Consider the following 24,551-nt stretch of genomic DNA (forward strand, 5'->3'; position numbering starts at 1 on the left):
TTTGAATCGAGACTGGATGATTTGTTGACAAAACGACCGATGTCATTTGCAAACAACGACAAAGACTGGGTTGGTGCAAGTGCGTGTTGCGTCGTGGTTGGTTCCAGTGTGCGTGATTCAGAAGCTTCAACTATGGCTCCAGTGTCCTTCAGATCCACAGGTGTAGATGAATGCTCCGCAGACAGGTATTTTTTAGACTAATTTTCGACTCGGTCAAAAATTTCGGGGGGGGGGGGCTCAAACCGGGTAACCCCCCCCCCCTGGATACGGCCTTGGGTTCGGAAAAGGCCAGATATCTGAAGAAAGCGGAAACGGTATGTGCGATGTAAAAAAAACAGCCGTTTGGGAATCTTCCACTTTTCCAAACCTATAACTTGACGAAAGCCGAACCTCTGTAGAAACTCACGCTTTGACTAAAGTATATTCTGTAGCAGAATTATTCAGCTCGCTGCTTACAGTAAATACCTTAGTCCAAGTTGGAGTCACGCTCTGGCTATGACGATGCAAAACTTTGCTCGATCAAGTATATTTATAAAATCAAAAAATACAAAAAAATTTTGAAACAGATCAGTGAACACTCAAGGCAACAAGGGGAGCCGTCGTGGCTTCATCTTTGCAAAGTCGTCAACAAGCTGGTCAAAATCCAAGTTTTTAACTACATCCTTCTCTGCAAAGATCAAAAGCAGGTGACTAAGACGATCGTCTCCTGTGGTCGAGCGCAGATAGTTCTTCACTATTTCCCGCCGAGAAAACAAGCGTTCATTGCTGGCTGTCGTGACAGGAAGTGTGGCAGCAATATGAAGAAATTTTATAATTTCTGAATAGGCCACTGGAAGTGTCTCGATATTATCGATAACATCCATGAAGTTTTACGGTTTTGCCTCCTCCTCGATCAAAAACCGCTTGGCAATACCAGCTTGGGCCTCAAGAAGAATCTGGTCAATGTCCATTTGAGAATAAAGTTCAGAGAATTGCTTGAGGAGCCCTGCATCCATGAACTTGGTAGAGCTGGGGTCCAGAGCTTCGAGTGTACTGAGCACTGGAAGGTTATCTGTAGTCTTTCGAATTCCGCAATCAGACGATCTACAATCTCCAGGTATTCTCTTTTCAGTTCTTCCGCTAGAGTTGGAGCTCTATTGTCAGATTCAACAAAGTTTTTTCCTAACGTCGAAGTGGTCATGAATTCTTTCAATTGTTTGATAATTTTTTGGGTTCTTCTAGGTCGTCTCCTCTGACCTACCGAGGAAGATCCGGTTGCAGGTCCATTCACGTCAGGTACTTCAATTTCAAGACCTTCAGCAAACTCTTCTGCCTTATCCAAAAGCGATGCAAATGAAGTGTCAAAGCGCAGTTCAGCTATTTCCTTCCTTGTTGCTTGAATCAAGGTGCGGGACCTATATATTACCAGATCAGCTGCCTGAAGCTGCTCAGAAAGGGAGTTTGTCGTCTTCAGAATTGCTTCCATATAGAACAACTGGAATATAACTGTGAAAGATTCCATTTTTCTCTGGAGCCCAGCTACTTCTGCTCGAGCTTCACTATCAGCTCCCTCGCTGACTGCAGACAGTACAGCCAGAACACATTCATATCGGAGTCTTATATTCAATATTGATCGATATCTCTATGACCATCTTGTCACAGTACTCCTTTCTAATTCTAGGACTGCCAGTTGAGTAGCCTTTTGGGACTCAACAAAAAACAGATGTCTGGTGTTGTTGTTGGAAATGAACGTGTACAGATTTTGGCCTCACGAAAAAAATAAGCCAACAGTTCCATAACCTTCAACGCAGTTTGCAATGACCAAATTTAGTCTATGCGCATGGCAATGAATGTATAATGCTTTTGGAGCTTTCGCTCTCAGTCGTGCTTGAACACCAGAGAAGGGCCCTCTCATCACGCTTGCTCCATCGTAGCACTGAGCAACACAATAGTTCCAGTCGAGACCAAGTTTCGCCACTGTGTCGTGAATGAAGCTGGCTAAACTCTTAGCATGCAGACTTTTCATATGCTAGCATCCTATTGGTCTTTCTCGTGCTTTTCCCTCCTCAAAGCACTTCAAGAGACTGGTGAGCTATTCTGTCTTCGAATTATCTTTTGTCTCGTCGAAAAGAACAGCGAAGAAATTAGCATGCTTAACTTCTTGCAATACTGTAAACCAGAACCTAGATTTTATCACTGAAATTATAATGTTCTGGTGTTCGTTAGAAGTATAATGGCCGTATCGTCTTTATAGCTTGTTAAAAAGCTTGGAACAATACTCGGCGAGAAGATTGCAAGTTTCGACGAAATGTCCTTTGTTTACCGAAGATTCAGTCTCATCGTGGCCGCGAAAGGCTGTACCCAGTCGCCCAGTAGGGCCGTTATTTTCAGTAAAGTCCTTACGTGTTTCCTGTTTTCATTCATCTCCTTATTCCTGTCCGTTGACAAAACAGATGCGATGGGTTGCATCTACTTGGCTTGTATAGCTTTGAACTTCGTCCACGAAACTGCACTGTCCCTATGGCGGTCACTTTTCGCATGCTCTTCTAGCAAGGTTGAGATGCCCTTCCATCTTCAAAAGCCGGTCTCGATGAAAGGCTTTGCTCTATATCTCTGTCTGTGAAAGGTTGACGGCCCACCAAAGTGTCTTCAGCTGAAACAGAAACCGAGTTTCCCTTAACTGAGTACTCAAGCCAAGGATGCTTTCCATAATACGAAATATTAAATGACCGTCCTAGCTTGCCGTTTTCTGAAACCTGTGCAGGGTACCGTAGCAGCTGTGGTTGACTTGGATGTTCGTGGGAGGATGAAGAAATATTAGTAGGATCACTTGAACGATGGTGCTCTTCATCTCGATTCGTATCTTGTTCAGATTGTGCCTCTTGAGCAGTGACAGGCGCAGTGTCTCTTTGAGTCGTCTCGTTTTCTACTATCTCGGTCTGACCGACCACTACGTCCTTCGAAGGACCCAAAGCGATGGCAATGGATTATTCGGGTGCTGAGTCAGGCACCTGAAAGATATACCCAAAGGTTAAAAGCCACTCTTGTACTTTGAAGCACTATTGAACTCATTTTCAACATTTAAACAGTTGCTTTTTTTAGTATGTTAAGTCCAAACTGCGTAGCAGTTTCCGCTTTCGGCACAGAAGTTCGGGAAAAATAGTGCTAGAACTCCTCCATGGTGTGACAGTTTACTAAAGTATATCGAACTTAGGAGAAAAACAGGAAATTTCAGCAAAGCCAAAGAGGGTGTTTTTCGGATAATTATACATGCGTTGATCCTTATCTACCCGTAAAGACAATAATAGAAACTTTGGGCTTAATGCAATAGCAACCCAAATCGCAAAAAGCCTTTGCAGTAGTCCTTGAATGAATGATTCGGATATCAAGATAGATCGCAAATAAGCTAAGGGCGCGTTCAATTTGCTGTAGATTCAGTTACGTCCTGCTCTATTGTAGGCTTATTTGCTTTCTTTCTGTGACGTTCTCCCATTTAGCCTGAAGAACTACTGATAATGTGACCGCCAAACAGGTTCATAATTTAGGACCAAATGGCGAAACGTGAACCGTGACTACAGCAAATTGAATGCGGCTTCATATCACCAGTCGGCATTTTAGCAAATCTAATGCTATAAGCACTGCAAAACTTTGTGGTTCCAAAAAAAAAAAAAAAGAAAGAAAAGAAAAAAACGACAATCTTTGGCTTATGCCCCTCAACCCATGTAGCATTGTTATCCATAAAATTAACAGTGCTTTGCAGAAGAAAAAAGAACAAAACAAAACTAACATAGAGGTAATCTTAATCAAACCGTTCGTGGTAACGAACTGTAAGTAAGGAGCGACCCGGCTCAATGGTAACCGAAACTCTAGAAAACGGGTTTTTGATACCAATAGATAGATCAAAAGAATCATATTTCAATGCTGATTTCAAATATATAACTTTCATCAAGTTTAGTGCTACCCATCAAAAGTTACGCGCCTGAGAAAATTTGGCTGATTTTCAAAAAAAGGGGGAAAGACCCCCTAAAAGTGATAGAACCTTAAAGAAAATCACACCATCATATTCAGCGTATCAGAGAACCCTACTGAAGAGGTTTCAAGCTCCTATCTACAAAAATGTAGAATTTTGCATTTTTTGCCAGTAGAAAGAAAGATCACGGATGCCTGTTTATTTGTTTTTGTTTTTTTTGTTTTTTTTTCCCAGGGGTGATCGTATAGACCCAGTGGTTCTATAATATCGTGGGAGGGCTCATTGGAACGGAAATTAAAAGTTCTAGTGCCCTTTTTAAGTGAACAAAAAATGGAGGGCAACTAGGCCCCCTCCCACGCTCATTTTTTTCCCATAGTCAACCGATCATAATTCTGAGATAGCCATTTTGTTCAGTCTGGTCGAAAATATAATAACTATGTCTTTTAGGATGATTTAATCCCCCAAAGTCCTTGGGGGAAGGGCTGAAAGTTATGAACTTTACCCAATGTTAACATATAGTTTTGGTTATTGGGAAGTATATAGAAGTTTTCAGGAGGGTTTTCTTCTGCTAGTGGGGGGGGGTCGGGGGTTATGCCGGAGGATCTGTCCATGAAGGAAGTTTTCATGGGGGAAGGGAAATTGCCATGAAGGGGGCGTCGGACTTGCCAGCATTATTTATTGGTTATTGGAAAGTATACAGACATTTTCAGGAAGCATTTTTTCTGGAGGGGGGCTAGAGAATGGGGTTACTCAGGAGAATCTTTCCGTGAAGGATTTTTCTTTGGGGTAAGGGACATTTCTATGAAGGGGGCGCCGGATTTCCAAGCATTATTTAAAAAACGATCAGAAATTAAATTTTTTTAAAAAAGTTTTTTCAACTGAAAGTAAGAAGCAACATTAGAATTTAAAACGAACAGAAATTATAACGTATATGAGAAGGCTCTCCCCCAAGTCAATACCTCGCTCTTTACGCTAAAGTTTTTTTGGTGCTTTCAAAAGAGCTATCTATTCTAATTAAACGTCCTTTGTGATTCAGGGGTTTGTGAATTAAAATTTTTTTTAACTTTTAACGTAAAGAGCGTGGTATTGACTAAGGGGAGAACCCCCTCATATACGTTATAACATATACGTAATAAAAAAAAAACAATAAAAAAATCAAGCGATACGGCTCAATAGTAATCGAAACTTTTAAAAACGGAATTTTGATGTCAATAAATGTATCAAAAGAATGGGTTTATAATTCTGATTCTAAATATATAAATTTTATTAAGTTTAGTATTACTCATCAAAAGCTAAGAGCCTGAGTAAATTTACCCGATTTTTTAAAGAGGGGGGAAACATCCCCTAAAAGTGAAAGAATTTTAATGAAAATCACACCGTCAGATTCAGCGTATCAGAAAACCCTATTACATAGGTTTCAAGCTCATATCTGCAAAAATCTGCAACTTTGTATTTCTTGCCAGAAGAAAAATATACGAATATAGAAATTAGTAACGTCAGTTAATATGTAAATAATGTAATAACCAAATTTACAGACATCCATTTAGCAAAAGAAAAGTAAAATTTTTATGCAAATTTTGTTTACTTATTCAATGACGGTGAGCCAAAATGAAAGCTGCATTAACTAAAAAACGATCGGAAATTAAATAAAAAAAAACAAGTTTTTTAAACTGTAAGTAAGGAGTGACATTAAAACTTAAAACGAACAGAAATTATTCCGTATATGAAAGGGGCTATTCCCTCCTCAACGCCTCGCTCTTTACGCTAAAGTTTGACTCTGTCTCACAACTTTATTTTTTTAAACAATAAAAAACTTTAGCGTAAAGAGCGAAGCGTTGAGGAGGGGACAGCCCCTTTTATATACGAAATAATTTCTGTTCGTTTTAAGTTTTAACGTCGCTCCTTACTTTCAGTTTAAAAAACTTTTTTTTGTTTAATTTATTGGAAACCAGGTCTACTGAATATCCAGTATTATTTTGTATTTATTATTTTTCAGTAAAAGGCTAGTTAATTTTAAAGATAACTATACTGCATTGGTTGAGGGGCTAAAATTTTTCTTTTATTAAAGAAGAATTAAATGGCAGAAAAAAAGGACAGATCTAAGGAAAAAACTAGAAAGTAAAAGAGGATACCTAACATCTGAATTAGCTTTTTCATAGCAGTAAAAAAGAATTAGCTTTTTTTAGCGCCATAGGGAGTTCCCAAAGGGACCAAGCTGGTCAACTGGTAATTCCTTTGAGGTGATTTTAGGCATTTTCCTAGCAGGTATGCTGGAAAATTTTGAGGGACTGTCCTTTTCTGAACTTTAAGAAGAAAATTTACTCCGATTAATAGAAAAAATAAAGAATAGGCTTTCCGATGATTTATGTTTCATTAAAACTGAACATCTCTATCTCCGGGACAAACCGCGAGAAGTTATATCGTTTTTTTAAGATTTCCGGGAAAGTAGGTGTCAGCTTTTAGTTTTGTGTCGATTATTCGGATCTTTTATCCAAGCTCAACAAGACAGGGCAAGACAGCTCAATCAATTCTAAATAGTTTGGCCAGAAAAACTAAAATAATTCTATAATGGGCGAGATAGGGTGAACATTTAAGGTACCGCATCCCCTTAACACCATATAAACTACCCAGCGCGGTTCAGAATAGTAACTTTGGTCAACCAGATCGCTAAAAAAAACAAACGACTTAATAAAACACAAATACTGTAGGTTACTTACTTGCCGAGTCGGTTCACTTTGCTTTTGCTTCTTAATCCATCTGTTCAGAGAAACTTGCTTTTCTGCTTCTTTCTCCTTCTTCAATGCTGCCAATTTACGCTGTTGAGCTCCTGACAAACTCATGAATTCTCAATGGCTCTTCAAATACTGATAGTAGATAGTAAACTGGCGATTGGCGAACTGGGCGAATAATAAATGGGCTATATATGGATGGCCTTAAGGTTTTAAAAAAATTCATTCATTTAAACTGATCTTTATAATTTCCCGAATTTCCCTTTTGCCGCTCCCGACAAAGATGCCGCTTCTAAAAACAATTGCACCCTTCCATTCTATAAGACATTATAGGATTACAATTCAATGGAATCAAAACCAAAATACTTGGCCGGCACGAAAACTTAAGCCTCCAAAAATAAGTAGAAAGTAAGTAGATAAATAGATTTAACATTTGGAAGTAGAAGAGTCCAAAAATAAGTATTCTACTACCAAAATAAGTAGAAGTGGAAACACTGCTCATGATAGCACATAAGAAAGATGTTGAATCAATAAAATCAGAAACTGATCTGTCACTTCAACCCTTGCACGACCCAGTTGCACTATTATCTAAGTTAATCTACATATTGACTTCAAAATTTCAAAATTTTCAAAATTCTGAAATTTCAAATGAGTTTCAAAATTTTGACTAATTGCTAATTGTAATTTTGTTCCTGTATATTTTGTAAAAAAAAAGCCCTTTTTGGGAGGTAACTTGGGCCCCCCAGAAAAATTAGGGTGGGCCCACCCCTGCCCCCCCCCCCAAATGGCGCCCCTGGAGACTCCTCTAAAGTTCTTGTGACCACTCCTTCTATTTGAAGGGAAAAAGACTGGTCATATTTTTGTGACAAATTTTTTAAAATGAAGATTTTAAGTAATGGACAATGAATGATCTATTCATTCTGTCAATTTCATTTACATTCTTTAGTCGGTTTTAAGTATAATTAAATAAAAAAAGGTTTTTTTTAAACTGAAAGTAAGGAGTGACATTAAAACTTAAGACGAACAGAAATTATTCCGTATATGGAAGGGGCTGGCCCCCCCCCCTCAACGCCTCCTTCTTTACGCTAACGTGTGACTCTTTGTCATAACTCTATTTTTTAAAACAATAAAAAACTTTAGCGTAAAGAGCAAGGCATTGAGGAGGGGACAGCCCCTTCCATATACGGAATAATTTCTGTTTATTTTAAGTGATAATGTCGCTCCTTACTTTCAGTTAAAAAAACTTTTTTTTTTTATTTAATTTCTGAACGTTTTTTTAAATAATGCTGGGAAATCCGGCGGCCTCCGTCAAAGAAATATCCCTTCCCCCATGACAATATCCTCCATGGAAAGATCCTCCCACATAGCCTCGTCCTTTGACCCCCCTCCCCACCAGAAGAATTCCCTCCTGGAAACATCTGCATACTTCCAAGTAACATATACTATATGTAAACAATGGGCAAAGTTCATAACTTGGAGCCCTTCCCGGGGACTGTGGGGGATTAAGTCATCCTCAAAGACATATTTAATAGGTTTTCGACTACGCTGAACAAAATGGCTATCTCAAAATTTTGATCGGCTGACTTTGGGAAAAATGAGCGCGGGAGGGGCCTAGTTACCCTCCAATTTTTGGTCACTTAAAAATAGCACTAGAACTTTTAATTTCCGTTTGAATGAGCCCTCTGGCGATATTTTATGACCACTGGATCGATACGATCACCCCTGGGAAAAAAATATATATATAAAAAACCTAAACATTTTTGCTGGTAGGAGCTTGAAACCTCTATAGTTGGGTTCTCTGATACGCTGAATATGATGGATTGATTTTCATTAAAATTCTATCACTTTTAGGGGGAGTATCTCCCTTTTTTCAAAAATAAGGCAAATTTTTTCAGGATCTTTTGAGGGGTAAAACCACAGTTTATATAATTATCCAGTATGATCATTCCCTATCTCACCCATTATAAAAACCCGGACCGAGGTGCAAGTGCTCCAAAGAACGTAAAAACATAAGCGGCATTAGATCTTTTCACGGGTAGACAAGTCAGACGCGAAAAAATCGGAAATAAGTGGAAACCCGCTATTACGAATAATGCACTTTGTAACCATTTCTCATTGATAGACGCAGACACACTGATCCATGAGTGAACAAATAAGTGGGAGGAGCTTTTTGTTCGCACCGAGAACGAAGACCAGAAATGATCTGCGATAAACTTACTGGATAATTCTATAAACTGTGGGTAAAACTAAACTTGATGAAACTTTGATATTTTAAATCAGTATAAAAATTTGATTCTTTTGGTGTATATACTGGTGTCAAAATTCTGTTTATTAGAGTTTTGGTTACTATTGAGCCGGGTCTCTCCACGAACTGTTTGATAATAAAAAAAAAAGTTTTGTTCAACTGAAAGTAAGCGGCAACATTAAAAATTAAAACAAACAAAAAATATTTTGTACATGGGGGGGGGGACTTCCCCCTCCTCAATCCCTCGTTCTTCACGCTGAAGTTTTTTTTAGTACTTTAAAAAAGCTTTTCTTTTTATTAAACGGCCCTTGTGTTTCAGCAGTCGTTCTTAAAGAATTGGGACAAAAAGTCAAACTTTAGCGTAAAAAACGAGGTATTGAGGAGAGGGCAGCTCCCCTCATATACAGAATAATTTATGTCTGTTTTAATTTTTGATGTTGCTCCTTACTTTCAGTTGAAAAGCTACTGTGTAAAAAAAAAAGTCTAAAACTAACAGATGACAGCTAAGATAAAATATTCACACATTGAAAGAAACGGAAGTGACCGGTATGTCTGAAGCTTTGAAGACAACCTCTAATATCTTGATGATCTACCTTACAGCCATTCAATAATTTATTTACCACCTGGCGTATGCTGAAAATAGTAAATTAAGTCATAAAAGTAGTTATGATTGAACTTTAGTTTGGGTAACAATCTTTTTTCCCTAAAGCCTTTGTTCGCCTAAATCCAATTGATTAAGAGAAACCACATCTTATTTTCTTTTGGCATTAATTAATTAATTTCTTTTGGCATTAATTTATCGCATCAGGCTCTGGGGTGCTATTAAAACATTTATTTATTACTTTTCCAATTAACCCTTATCACTTTTGAACAACTTTCACGACCTCCGATTGCAGCCGTTCTTTTAGTAGGTTATTTGCATATGCTGTTCTTATATTATAAGAAATTTATTGATAAATCATCATAACACATTAGAGTGAAATAAATTCTTCCTACAGACACCACATAGCTCGTACAGCCGGGTATAAATCTCTTATTGAATGTAACCATGTTAGTATTACACAAGACTGAAGAGATCGAAGATGGCACTACCTCCTGATCCATAGGGGCAGACAAAAAAAAGTGGTTCATACTGTTACACTGGGGCAATTTATAATTTAAAATTTAGGAGATAAGAACGTGTTCAAGAGAAGACAGGAAATATTTTTGTTCTTGTCGACATGTAAGACGAGTAGGAGTAGGACCCACGTAGGTATATTTTTTTCTGGAAGAACAATTTTGTGTGTGATTTTGTTCTTTTATTTCTGCAAGTCGTAACTTCTTCTACGGATTGTATGGTGATAGTGTCATTAAGAATCATACAATTGGTCTATGTTGCAAAAAGATGTCACTAATCCCAGGATAAGAGAATACAATAGTATATTCGAAACATTATTTGGAAACAATTGGAGAAGGTTTAGCTTATAAACAAGCTATTGTAAGTGTTGATGTTGGCCAAAGTATCAGTTCCCTTAAGCATAGAAATTTGACCTGCGTTGCAATGAAAAGTTGTAATATATGTCAAGCTAAGTGATGACACCAAATCATCATTCTGATTTATAGAGAAAATAGTTTCCCAGTGGTGCTTTCCGAAGTTGAATAAGCACCTCTCAAAGACTATCTAGTTCTTGCAGCCAATGTGTGTTACAGTATTAAAAAGCTTACCAGTGGTGCTTGCCCAAGTTGAAGAAGCACCTCTCAAAAACTATCTAGTTCTTGCAGCCAATGTGTGTTACAGTATTAAAAAGCTAGAAACTCGCAAGTATGTGCATATTTATGCTGTTGCAAGTGGGAAAGACTTTGCGGTACGACCAGCGGCTTAGAATAGAGATGATACGAACGTTTCGGAATGACTTGTCAAATTTGATGGCCTCATCCCAAGTCGTAGCTAACAATGACCAGTTTATCATGGACAACGTCTTTCAATAGGAATATTGTTTCAGAATTTCACTCAAATGCGAAAAGTGTGACCATTAACAGGATAACCCGTGCTTCTTTAACGGATAATAGTTCGAGTCTTTAAATGTGACGAGACTGGTCGGACGACCGCTCATATTCCTCTCAAAATCCTTGCTCTGACTGGTAAGAACTTCCGCCTTTGTAGCAAGGGAGGCAAAGAAAAGCAAGAGGAAATGAAAAAATGAAAGCAATAAAAAAAAACAATTAGGCTTTGAAGAAAATTTGGTTTGGTGACAGCACTTCAGTGAAAATGACACTAGAAAATATTCAGGCTGTAATTGTTGATGACAACTTCGACGATTTTCTAAGGATAAATAGTGAAAATAACTGTGAACTTAGTTCTGATTCGTTTCATGTGTTGTAATAGTCATCTATGGCAGCTGATTAATTTCCTGGTATTATTAAGGACAAGACAGAAACTACTGCAAAGATCAGCTCGATGATGTTGAATGGTGGGAGAAGCAACGTATAGAAGTTGCAGGAACAGTCCGACTAAATATACTTCTCGAAAGACGATTTACTGAAGAAGCTTGGGAACCAAATCTCATTCACAACATTTTCAAAGGCATCGTCGTTCTTTACATTCACTGACTTTTCAATTGCTGAATGCTCAATTGCGTTTTTTATTACCAAATTGATCTCAAAGTTTTGATCTGAATCTGAAATGAATATCTGAAGGATCTGGAAATTCAAAGATTAAGCTGCCCAATGATGGGCTATATTCTGTCCTATGTCCCACCGCAGGTCATATTAATGTCCCACTTTAGACCATTGAGTAATTCATACTGGTTTAAGTGGTCCATGTGAATTTCGATAAAAAAAAATATTGGAAGCTAATACAGATAAATAGGACAAAAATCACTATGTAGAGCTGGACCTTTTGTATAGTAAAAAAAAAAAAAAATCATCAGCTCTCCAATTTACAAAAATAGAACCAAATTAAAAAAACGTCCGAGTATGGACCAATCTCCCCTATAAGCTTCATAAAGCGTTTTGTTTTCATGGTCATCAATCTATATTTTTACCCACTGAGGACAGTTGAAAGGAGTCTGTTGCCAACAGGGGCGGATCTAGAGAAACATCATGGGGGAGGGGGGTTGAGGGGGTAGTGTGACAAGGGCACCAATGAGCAAAATCTTGATGGGGGGGCGGCAATGTGACAATGGTGCCTATAATTGACCTAATTGACAAATTTATTCTAAAAGAAGTGAAAAAAAAAAAAAACAGGGAAAGAGGGTGCAAGACAAAATCTTGGGGGGCCTGCCCCCCCCCCGGCTCCTTCTAGATCCGCCTGTGGTTGCCAAAGCTCTTTGCATTTTTTAACTGTCTTCATTGGTTTTGATTTTTTTTTATTTTTTTTATTTTTTTGTCCTACCAGTGGCGGATCCAGGGGGGCGAGGGGGCGCCCCTCCCTCCTCCCAACGTAGACTAAAGTAGTGTAATATACGTAATTAACGCAAGTTTGCGTTAATTAAAATTGCTCTTAATGGAAGTTTATCGGATCAACCTATTTTGCCCCCCCCCCCCTAAAAAAATCTTGGATCCGCCCCCATGTCCTGCTCTTTCTATTATTGTCAAATTTATGTGTGCCTGTGGGGGAGGGTGGTAGAGGAGGAGGGATTTATCTAGAGAAAGTGTTTTTCTTAGCTATTACAGAGCCGAGAATTTTGTATTTTTGTGACATTTTTTGTACTTTTTGGGGGTAGAGGATCAAAACCCTATACGCTCTGACTACAGCCTTGCGTGGGTATAGCTATTAGGGATATATGGAGGGCGAAAGAAGGATAGAACTAGGGGAAATAAACACAATAGCAGTTATAGTGCCGACTCTTCATTACAGTGACTGCTGAAACTAATATTTAATGATACACATTGAAAAAACACTGATTACTAATCGTATTATTAAATTCAATAAGGTGCTTATGCCAAGTCGTACAAGCTTATTATTATTTTTATCATTATTTATCAAATTTATTAAATTGTTATTTATTATCATTAATTATTATTTTTTATTATTTTTATTATTATTTATTAAATCTTGATGCTTTCTGATAATTTGTAAAAAAAAACCAATAATTTATGACAAAAAAAAACATTAATATATGCGAATAAACTACTTAAAGAACGGCTTCAATCGCAAGTCGTTAAAGTCGTTCAAAAATGATAAGGGTTAATTGGAAAAGTAATAAATATTTTAATAGCACCACGAACAAGATACGTTAAATGAACGTCATAACGATGCCAAAAGAAAATGAGCTGTGGTTTCTCTTAATCAATTGGATTTAGGCGAATAAAGGCTTTAGGTTAAAAATGTTGTTATCCTGATTATAGTTCAATCACATTTCTGCCTAAGTGTTGTTTCAGAACTAATTTGCATGTAAAAATTGAAAACTTCTGCAACCTTCTCCCTCCTTAGATCAAAACTCGGCTAGGTTCCGGGACATTCAATATCCTATTTCGTGAAATTTAGACCGTTGCAGTTAGTTGTTCATTTTTTAATTAATAATTTTTTTTTTCAGGGGACCTGACGATGAGCTTCGAAGTGGTGGAAAATTAGTAAGAATGGTAGTGTCTCACCCCCTCCAAGAACTACCGACCAAAATACGTATTGTTTACACTGCCTACAGCGGATGGTTAAGCAGTGGTCTTGCTTATTGGAGTATTGACAAGCTTGTTATTACGGATAGCTTTGGAAAAAAGTAATTTTGGTCTCTTTTTTCGTTTAATCGTAAAAATAACACCGAAGTTCATTAATTTAAAGGGTGATATGTTACATAAATTTTACAGGGAGGTAAAAACACTGAATTTTTTTTTTTTTTTTTTTTCGGCGAACTATTGGTGAAGAACTGCTGATCAACTGTTGAAACACCGTTTATTTCTGGAAATCTGGACTTATTTGTGGTTCTCTTGGCGGCAAGCCAAGATGGGCAAAATTTACACTTAGAGTCAATAAACTCGGCAAAAGAAAAAAAAAACAAAACGAATATAACATAGCTAGTTAGGAAAAGAAAAATCAAATGTCAAAAACGTTATAAAAATGTCAAAAAGAATTAGAACTGGCAGAATTAAAAGGGACTAAGCCAAATCAAACAGTTCATGGTTACGAACTGTAAGTAAAGAGCAGCTCGGCCGAATAGTAACCGAAACTCTAAAATCAGAATTTTGATAATAATAAATACATCAAAAGAATTGGTTTTTTATCTTGATTCCATATATATAAAATTCATTAAGTTTAATGTTACCCATCAGAATTTTCGAACCGAAGAAAATTTGCTTAATTTTTGAAAAAAAAAGGGGGGACTACCAAAAAGTCAAGAAATCTTAGTTAAAATCGCATGATCAGGTTTAGAGTACTACTGCAGAGGACTGAAGCTCCTATCTACAAAACTATGAAGTTTAGTATTTTTGCGAGAAGAATGATCATGGATACGTTTTTTTTTCTTCCCATGGGTGATACTATCGAACCAATGATCCTAGAATATCGGAAGAGGGCTCAATCGAACAGAAATAAAAATTTATAATGCCATTTTTAAGTGACCAAACTGGCCCCCTTCCATGCCTCTGTTCTTCAAAATCATTCGATCAAAATGTTGAGATAGCTATTTGCTTCATCCTAGTTGAAAAATCCATTAGCTATGCCCCTGGGGATGACGTAACCCCAATAAATACATTCTAAGACCACACTGGCTATACATGACATATGAAACTAATAGAGGAAAGGAATAAATGAAAAATAAAATAAACAAAGGTGAGAAAACGAGGATTACATATATATATATATATATATATATATATATATATATATATATATATATATATATATATATATATATATATATATATATATATATATATATATATATATATATATATATATATATATATATATATATATATATATATATATATATATATATATATATATATATATATATATATATATATATATATATATATATATATATATATATATATATATATATATATATATATATATATATATATAAAGAAATTATACAAATATATATAAACTATCAGCAGTGAAGGTTAGCCATGAAAACTAAACAAAAGAACCACAGAATAAACAAAAGCTTAGTAAACAATAAGTTCACAAAAAAAAAAACTAAATGAACACGATTGAAGAACGCTTGGTGAATATATTAGGCTTAATAATATACAACAACAAAAATTAGTCACGCATAAAAACTCAAGGGACTGTTTATATTTCCATAGCTATTAATCACTATTTTTAATAGGCCGGTAATTTTGAACAATACCATTGTGTGAATAATTATGTCAGTGACCATAGATATATTTTTCGGTGCTTTTGAACATCCCTCGAAACCGTATGCAGGGGGCGGGTTTAGAGGGCTTTCAGATTTGACCCTCTCTCCCCTTCCCCCGAAATTTTGTCCGACTCGTAAAAAACGCTACAAAAATGTATATAAACACATTTTTGATGGATTTAAAAAAAATTGTAACATCCCCCCCCCCCCCGCTGAATAACATCCTGGACATCCTGGATACGCCCTTGCTTGGAAAAATGGTATCTTTTGAAATTCTGTATCTTCTGCTAATGTTAATATCCACCTAAACAAATTCTTTTGCATAGCACTTTTTTACTTAAGTACTGGCAATTTATTAATTGATATGTTTTTATTTCAGTGCTTCTTACTGCAAGAATGGACTGCTTCTGCCATCTAGCATCAGTACAACAATTACTCTAAATCAGGGAGACTGTATCCCAGTTATTTATGATATTTATTCTCCAAATATTGACCAAATATGGAAAATTCCAGATATTAATAACAAGGTGATTTTGTTTTTATATTTGGTGACGTTCACATAACAAGTATGGGCAAGGCTAGGATCGGTTGTGCGTGGGTTATTTTCCCGCTTCCCCCAGAAAACTCACCTCTCCACAGAAAAGTGCATGTAAAACTAAATTTGGACAGAATACCGAAAATCCCCCTCCCTCTTTCCAGCTGGTTGCCCCCCCCCAGGGAAAATTTCTAACTCCGTCAATGCTGGCAAATACACAGGAATATATTATAGGATTACATCTTTTGAGTTTTGTGTATTTATCTTATTTTCTACTGGGAAATTGGAAAAATTTTCTCTTAAAAAAATAAAAATTAAATATGGTGAACATTATTACTACGAAAAAAGTAATATAACTAGCATTCATTTAAAGTACAAAAATCATACCTTGTATACCTTCTCTACAAGACAGAGGCAGAGACATGGAGGAAAAAAAATGCAGAATTAAAAATATAACTAAAAATGACAATTTAATTAATATCATAGGGTCTTATGAAATTTGCATCCTAATTACAAAGGTCACTACAAATTTGTTTCTAGTCCTTATAGTCTACAGATTTTCTAAAGGGGCTCCTCTAGGGGCAACAAGATTGCCTATAGAAATTGTCGAAACTATTTGGTAGCCGTATTAACAAGAAGAACTAAAGCCAAATAAAGTTCTAGGTAACACTACAAACTTTTTGAGGAGAGAGGGGGCAAGGGTTATTCTCCTCAGACTTGGGGGAATAGTTTGGGACGTGGAAAAGACCTGGCAAAGTTTGTGAAGTACTTACAGACACGCACTCCTCCTCTTTCTTTCTATCTCCTTCGCCCTCCCTCTTTCTCTTTTTTTCTACCACTCTTACTCATCCCATAAAAACTTCTTCAGTCAGCTGAAATCATTAAGAATGAAAGTGAAAGGGATTTATCCAAAAACAAAAACCTTCTATTCTTTTGGCAGGATACACCATTCTTATGTCACAGTTTTACACCCATTTGTCTTAGGGTGTTACACGATGCGTCAAATGTGAAGTAATTATCCTCTCAGACGGACAAAATAACTTTCAAATAAAAAAAATAGAGCTACTATTTTTTAATTCAAATTCAGTCTTTTTCCTTGTACTCCGTTATATATATCTTTTTATTAACAATAGTAGTCAAGGAAAAAAAATGAATAGTGACATTTCAATAAAATTTCCTCATACCATGGATCAATTGTCCTCAAATCAATTAAATAACTTTTATATTTAGTCAGGTTGTCCTTTTCCCCTCACGAGAAACAAAGCTGGACTATACTATATGAGAGTGCGCAGAAATGAGCTATATCACAGAGATAGTGCAATAGTGTTCATATTGGAAAGATTGATGTGTCTATGTATTTTCCCCCCATACTACTTCCTATTAAACGGGCGTAGGGGTGATAGAAACTTGGGAGGCGGCTTATTCGATTAACAATTGGACACTATTACAGCACAAATGAAGTGCAATATTATTGACTTTGGAAAGAGATATTGTCTAGCATGTATTTTTCCCCCGGGTCACTTCCTTTGCAACGGATGTTTATAGAAACTCGGGAGGCAGCTCATTCAATCGACTACTGCTAGTGCCTTTTTTAAGGGCCAGAAGTGTTTGGTTCCCTTCGCAACTCTCAATTTTGTCAGGTGAAAGTTCAACTATGAATGAAGTAGCCATTTCTTTCGAACTGGCTGACAGGTTCAAAAATTTAAATTGGTAGAAGGCGGACATAGTGCAAGGTCAAGGCCCTAGATTGTGCAATTAGTCTATTCTTCACAAATGCATTTTAGTGGGAATGGAATTAAGCCCCGACTTTCTGCAAAAGCTAGCTTAGTCCAAGCCACAAAGTTTTGGTGATATGGTACAAAACGAACTAAGTAAAATCAGAATACACACGAGTGAAGCCCAAGCTACTGGTACACTCATTACAAAAACCGGGTTAGCCCTAATTTTGTGCAAAAATGGGCTAAGTTTGAGGGCTAAGTACACAATTAACAAAGTTCGAGCACGAAATCAAAACGTAGTCAGCCGATATTTTGCAAATGGTTATAATTCCAACTAAAATTAGCATTTTAGGGCTGTTGTAATTATTAACTTCAGATAAGAGAATGAATTAAAAAAGGAGCAGCAAAGCTGCCGAGCAAAGGGGCAATAGACTATAAAATAGTTTACACAAGCTAAGACTTGAGAAATATTTGATTGATTTACCTGGAAATGATGCCCTGTGGCTAGTAGCCTCTGTGGTAGCTTTACAGTGAAGTGACTGGAAAATCAAAACTGCTGACACACTTTAAATTTGACACGAAGAAAGACGTTCCCCAAGAAAGGCTAAAAAAATGATGCCTACAATCCGGGCAATGGCAGGCTTTAAAATATCACAGTTTGGCGACTCCCCAAATCTTGAAATATTAATGCCGACTAGCGTCTCGACCAAAAAAGCTAGATGTGTATTGAAGCCACGATACTAAAGGGGGAAGTCATTGAAGTTACATTATTAAAAGAAGAAACCATTGAAGTCACAATAATTGGTCGAATACGTATTTAAGTTGCAAATTGCAGTTAACCAACGTTTCTTTTGCAAAGAAGCACAAATACCAAATCTGTCTCTTTTTTTTTTGCCGTATCCTGAAACTTGGACTGGAGGGAGGACCTAAGACCCAATATAATTTCTGGGAAAGGGTTTGTTTACTCACAAATGCATAAATCATTTGAGGAGAATAATCAAAGTCACAGCACTTACTCAAACACGTCTTATAAACTTCGAATTTTAATTTGTCAACATTTCTTTTGCCAAAAATTAAAATTAACAAGTGATAAAATGACAAAACTATCGAAGTATTAAAATTTTCATAAGTATTCAGAGATTTTTTTTTTTTTTTTTTTTTTTTTTTTTTTGGCAAAACTGTGAAAGCGATAATAGACAAAAAAATAGTTAAACTTTGCGCCACCATTTTACTGATTGAAATTTTTTATACAACTGGCTGAAAAAATTGGGAGAAGGGCGTCCTCCCTCCCCCATACATGATGGCCTGCCAACAACTGTAGAACACTATACTAGTTCACCCCTTGTGGTCGAGAAGGCGTCCACTAGACGTGTGTCAGAAGGTTTTCTCATCTGAGGTACCTTTGAGGGGCAGTTTTTTCTAATTTAATTTTAATAACAAGGACCAAGCAATGATTTAACTAAAGAAACTTTTCAAAAAGTCATCAAGCCCAGTTCACAGAAAAGTATTGGATATCGTCTACTAAGCGTACATCAAAAGGTTTTCCAGTCTCAAGTACCTGTATTTATATGGACTACGTAACTTTTCAGGAACGAATACGCAATCTTGAGGCATTACTTCCTGCACAACTGGGAACCTCCATATATAGTTTTTAGATACTTTCCAATTTATTTTGCTGTCTCACAGTTTATAATCGATAGAAACTTGGTCCACTATGTTGTAGTTATGTACCAGAAAATGGCAGAATACGTCACTTTCCCGTGGGAAAATCTTTTTGACCAGTTTAAAAGGGTTTTAGATTTTAATTTTCGTTTGAATGAGCCCTCTTCCATTGTTCTAAGACAATCAGTTCGATAAGATGAACCCTAAAAAAACAATAAATAGACACGCATTCATGATCTTTCTTCTGAAAAAATAATAAATTTTGTATTTTTATAGATAGGAGCTTTAGACGCCCATAGTAGGGCTGTCTAATATTTTGAATTTAATGGTGTGATTTTTACTAATATCTTGGATTTTGGGGGATATTTTCCTCATTGTTCGAAAATCAGACAAATTTTCTGAGGCTCGACGCATTTGATGCGTGGCATTAAACTTAATGAACTTTATATATTTGGAATCAGGATAAAAAGATAATTTTTAAAATTTAGTAATTCTTATGTTTTTTTTATTTGGAGTTTGGGTTACTAATGGCCTGAGCCACTCCTTCATTCTATGCCTTATATTTTATATGTATTTCGGAATATAGGTAGAATTTCTGTTATCCCTTATTTTCTTCGTTGTTTTAATTTGTCTTAATTTTTCTTTGGATGCTTAATTTTACGTATGGGGAGGATTTTCCAGGGGCAAACTGTTTAGGATATTTTTCACCGGGGGAGGGGGGTTCCTAGTGGGGTTTGGGAATCATCTGAGGGGAATACGCCGGATCTCGTCTGCATGAAACTTACAAAGTGCGTGTTAAGATGATTGTGCATGCCTACACTAGGTGATTAATTCTGAAACACTATCGATACTTCATTGAACTTGTCTTAAAACTCGTCCAGCCCTGTTAAATTTTTAGCCAATCACAAGACAAATTGTGGTTAATATTCATTTTGGTCAGCTATTTTGTATATTTTTTTAAGACTGAGTTCAGCGCTTTTGAGTTATTAGTATCTATTTCAAACCAAAACAGAATTTAGTATCTGAAACACTTTAGAGACAACGCTCAGACATTAATTGAATTTGTATTTTATAGGTTGTGAGTCTTTACGGTGACGTCAATATTGGAGATCAGAAACTTCAGCTTCTTGATCCTGCAACTGGTCGTCTGCTCAACTTGAACACCACCCAGAGAATTTCAGACGCAAACGGAACTGCTGCTATCTTCCCTTACGGAGCTGTTCCAGTTAGTTTACTGCAGCAGCACATTCCAGCAAACATAAGAGTGGCCAACAGAAAATCCCTTATTCCGCGTCTTAGATTCATATCATCTTTGCAAAGACACTTTAGATCAAGACATAAGGGACCAAATAGGGCTAGGCCAGAGTTTTATCCCCCACCTGGCTCCAAACCTATCCAGGAATTAAACATCGACTTTAAAGAAGAGTCACTCAATCGGGAACCAGAGCGAAACAGTAATTACACAATTGAAGTATACCCTTTACCTAGACCTGCGTCTCAAATTGCAACGGCTCCACCGAAAGGAGATCTTTCAGTTCCTGCGGTAGAAAGCGTTTTTGCCCACAATAAAAACAACTACCAACAGTCATATGCCCATGAGCCTCCAAGAGGTGTACTTCCTTCAAAGACTTCTGAGTTCCCTCCTGAAGTTGTTTATGTAAATGCTCCAGGACAATCTCCGTTTACTAACAATAAAGCAACCCTTCAGGATTATTTTATTCAAGACTCAGCACCTAAGGCCGAAACAGTCAATGAGCGAAGAGAGGTAAAGAAACAGTTTGGTACCTCAAACATAAAATTTGACTATCAGCACCAAGAAAACCCTAGAAATAGATACCGTGAACAGTTTCATCAACAAAATGAACCGAACGTGCAAAGTTACAGAGAATTTAGACCCCATTATCCAGAGCAAGAAGATATTAAGTATTCGCAATATGTGGATGAAATGCCGAAGATGAACTATAATGATAATGGTCAACATCATCAACCTGGTGACTATACCATTGATGACTCGAACTTTAATGATAAATATTATGACACTTTTGATGAAAGTTTTAGGCCTCATGATATTTCTAATCTAGAAAAGTTACCTGACAATAAGAACAGACAGCTACAGAAGAACAACTTAATTCATCAAACTGAACGTACTTTAATTTATCGAAACGCTGATGGGTCCTTAAAAATGATGGTAGCGCCAAACCAGACAGAAGAATATGAAGATCAAACTGCTGCTTTTACTGAAAGAGATGACCTACTTAGTGACACTGACTTAGAATATCAATACTATGATGATGAATATGAAGATGAAACGGAAGCTCAATTTTCTAATAATGATAGATCTGATAAAGATTACAGTCTACAAATTTCAACAATCAGAACTGTAATTACCAGTCCTCAACTTATAAAAGGTACATCAAACGATAAGCTCGGAATAGGTGATCCTTACCTTTCAAGATATTCGGTAAAAAGACATACATCGTCCCCACTTAACAGTGGTGTGTTGAAGGGTGAGCCTCCTGGTAATTTTGTGGCTATTTTAGACAATATAAGCACAGTGCAAGATAGTGAATTTACTAACAAAACACGCCGAAAGACTGAGACAGAAAGAAATAGAAAAGAAGAGGCACACTTAAATCGTAGTTCAGACAAAAAAGCAAGCCTACATCTAATTGAAAATACTAAGTTAGATGAGTCACAAGATGAGCTTCAGCATAATATTCCATTACCGTCTATACTCCCTAAGAATAACTTAAGCAGTGATGCATCACTTCTTCCCAATGCTGTTCGAATCGAAACTCTGCCAGTACACACACTATCAGGAGCTCTAACAGGATTAAACGTATCTAATATTGAATTTAACCGTCTAGTAGGTGAGGAACAAGAACCAAGAAAAGACATCGAAAATATCACGAAAAGACGGGAAGACCCTGCAAGACAGCTTCTTTTTAATGCTTTTTCACCGCTACAACTAAATTTTAATAACACTGTTAATAGCATTAACCAACTTGCTTTGAACATTACTCAAAGTTCCACACAGTTTGTTCACAATCTAAGCAGCTTACCACCATTAAACCTTCCCAGTCTTGAAACAGTTCTACCATTGAATGCGCCGCTTCTCAACCTCACAAGTCATAATTTAGGTAACATTTTAAATGAAAGTATGAAGCTTACAACATCTATTTTCAATTTAAATAATTTGCCTGAAATAAAGCCTTTGAATTTTAGTGGCCTAGATACACTTAGAAATTTTAGTGGTCTCTCTAATATATCTTCTTGGAATCCTAATAATATATCTAACTTAACAAGCTCAAATATACTTGGGTCGACGCCAAACATTCCTACAAACCTTAGTAGTTTAATAAAGACGCAAGTTGAAAGTTCAAGTAAAATACCTTCAGCTGCAATCAATCCAGAGAACGTTCCAAGCGGTCAATCTTTAAATTTTCAAAAAACCAGAGATCGTCGCCTTTCAATCAATGTTTCACCTAATACTACTAACCATGGCACAAAAGAACCTCTGCAAGACAAAAATCAGCACAGCAAAAATGATTTGAAAACACGTCTTGTTACCATTATGGCATCTGTAGAGCTAACAACTTCAGTACCACCGATTGCCACAGAGATTCCTGATAATGCAAGCCTTATTGTGGCTCAGTTAGTCAATGTAGGTCAAACAGAAGTGCGGCGCTCTAGAGCTCAAAGCCTGTCAAGAAAGGAAAACTTGATCAGTGAATTGCCAAAAGCAAATGCTGTGACTGAATTACAAAATGAGACCGTTTTATATACAAGCATGCAGCGTAATTTAGAATCCCTTCAGTCACAAGTGGGAGCCTCCGTAACTTTTTCACCAACAGAACAAAAAGAAGAGAAAGGTTCAGTTGTTAAATCACAAGGTACAAGTTCTGTTATAGATGATTCTTTTAAAACTACATTGCCATATAAGTCAATATCAACTTCCACTGAAACCACTCACGATGCTGTACAGCCTCTAGTTCCATATGATCTGCCAGAGCTTAGTGGTGCGGCTGCTCCAAGAGAGTATCCAAAAGAAAACAGCGAATTTTTGGGTAAGTATTTGGGGCAGATACAAGGCAGTAGGGTCAGCAACAAAAAACAGTACCAGCAACAGCCAGTAACCCTACTGAAATTTAGAGCAGAAGATCGAGTTACGGAGTCTAGTCATAAGTCCTTGACGGCTGAGACTGCACTTGTTGAGTATAAGCCTCATGATGTTTTGTTACCAACGATACAAAGCAGTCAGAATTTATTTTTTAAAACCTCAAAGATAGATAAGAATGATGAGAAGCAGTTGGGACATTTTATTGATGAACGTAATAAATCCCCTGCTATAAGTAATCCATTTGGAATTCCGGTTGAACGAATAAACCATCAAATATCTCCACACACGTTTTTATATCTTTCAAATAAAAAAAGGAAGATAAGCTCCCCGTTGTCTTTGAGGAGGAATAGAGGTCACAAAAAAGTAGCAACTCTGGTGTATAATCCTAAGGAGCAAAGACCAGGGAAAAAAGAACTTCGACCCATTCCATTCACGACTGAGAATAGGGACCCTTTTGACGAAGTCGGCTTAACTAAACAAAACTTTGGAGCTGATGAAATAATTGAAAGGGCCGACACAATGAATTACAGAAAAACAGAACCATGGGTTTATCAGTCTCCAGGACCTAGAGCTGCTAGAATGGAAGACCATCCAAGACCGCAAGCTTTGTCACTCGATCTGATTCCTCCTTCTTCTGAAATAGAATTGCCAGCTAACAAAAGGCGATCCAAGTTATATAGATATGGCTCTTGGATCCCAAATTTTTGGAGTTATATAAATCCATTTAGCTCAAAACAAGATGAACAGGAAATGAGGTTCATTAATAATGGACGGACGAGCAGTGTTTGGACGCAGAATCCCAATCCCGGTTTCAACAATCCCAGTGTCCCCTTGAGTGATAGTGCACAGGCTGTTCAGCCAATAAACACGATACCAGTGAAAACAAACATTAAACTGTTGGACCGAAGTAGGCCACATGATACCGGTATTTTACCTTCCGAGTTTCTGTCAGGAGCCTGAAGGATTATTTTATATTAAATTATTTAATTTTATAGTGCCTATTATATTAATTAAATTTTATTATATATTTTAATAGTCCTTTAAACTTGTGGGGAATTCAGTATAACGGTGCCTAAGCATCATAACTATAATCTTTAAGTACTCAAACAGTCTTTTATTTCCTCTAGAGCTGTATAAATCCGAAACATGTAAATAGGCAAAATATACACACAAAAATACAACCTGAAGCAGCCAGTTAGTGAGCCTGAAGATTGCGAGTTAGTAATATAAGGTTTTCCATAAGTTCATTTTCATTCTTCTTGGAATTATTTTTTTTGTAATTTTCCACAAAAGAAGCTTTTAAAAGAAA

General features: G+C 36.7%; 1 protein-coding gene across 1 annotated transcript in view; it reads left to right on the forward strand.

Moving 5' to 3' along the window:
• The window catches only part of LOC148944792 (uncharacterized), a 180,451-nt gene extending 156,176 nt beyond the window's left edge, over positions 1-24,275 (forward strand). Inside the window, exons 8-10 of the mRNA XM_089100315.1 lie at positions 13,441-13,620; positions 15,587-15,734; positions 20,198-24,275. Coding sequence (XP_088956441.1) covers positions 13,441-13,620; positions 15,587-15,734; positions 20,198-24,202 — 4,333 coding nt within the window. The 3' untranslated portion in view covers positions 24,203-24,275. The remainder of the gene's footprint in view (positions 1-13,440; positions 13,621-15,586; positions 15,735-20,197) is intronic.
• The last annotated feature ends 276 nt before the right edge of the window (positions 24,276-24,551 follow it).

The sequence above is a fragment of the Artemia sp. Qi Xiang Cuo genome, chromosome 14 (assembly GCF_049724085.1).
Source record: "Artemia sp. Qi Xiang Cuo chromosome 14, ASM4972408v1, whole genome shotgun sequence".
Classification (NCBI taxonomy): Eukaryota; Metazoa; Arthropoda; class Branchiopoda; order Anostraca; family Artemiidae; genus Artemia; species Artemia sp. Qi Xiang Cuo.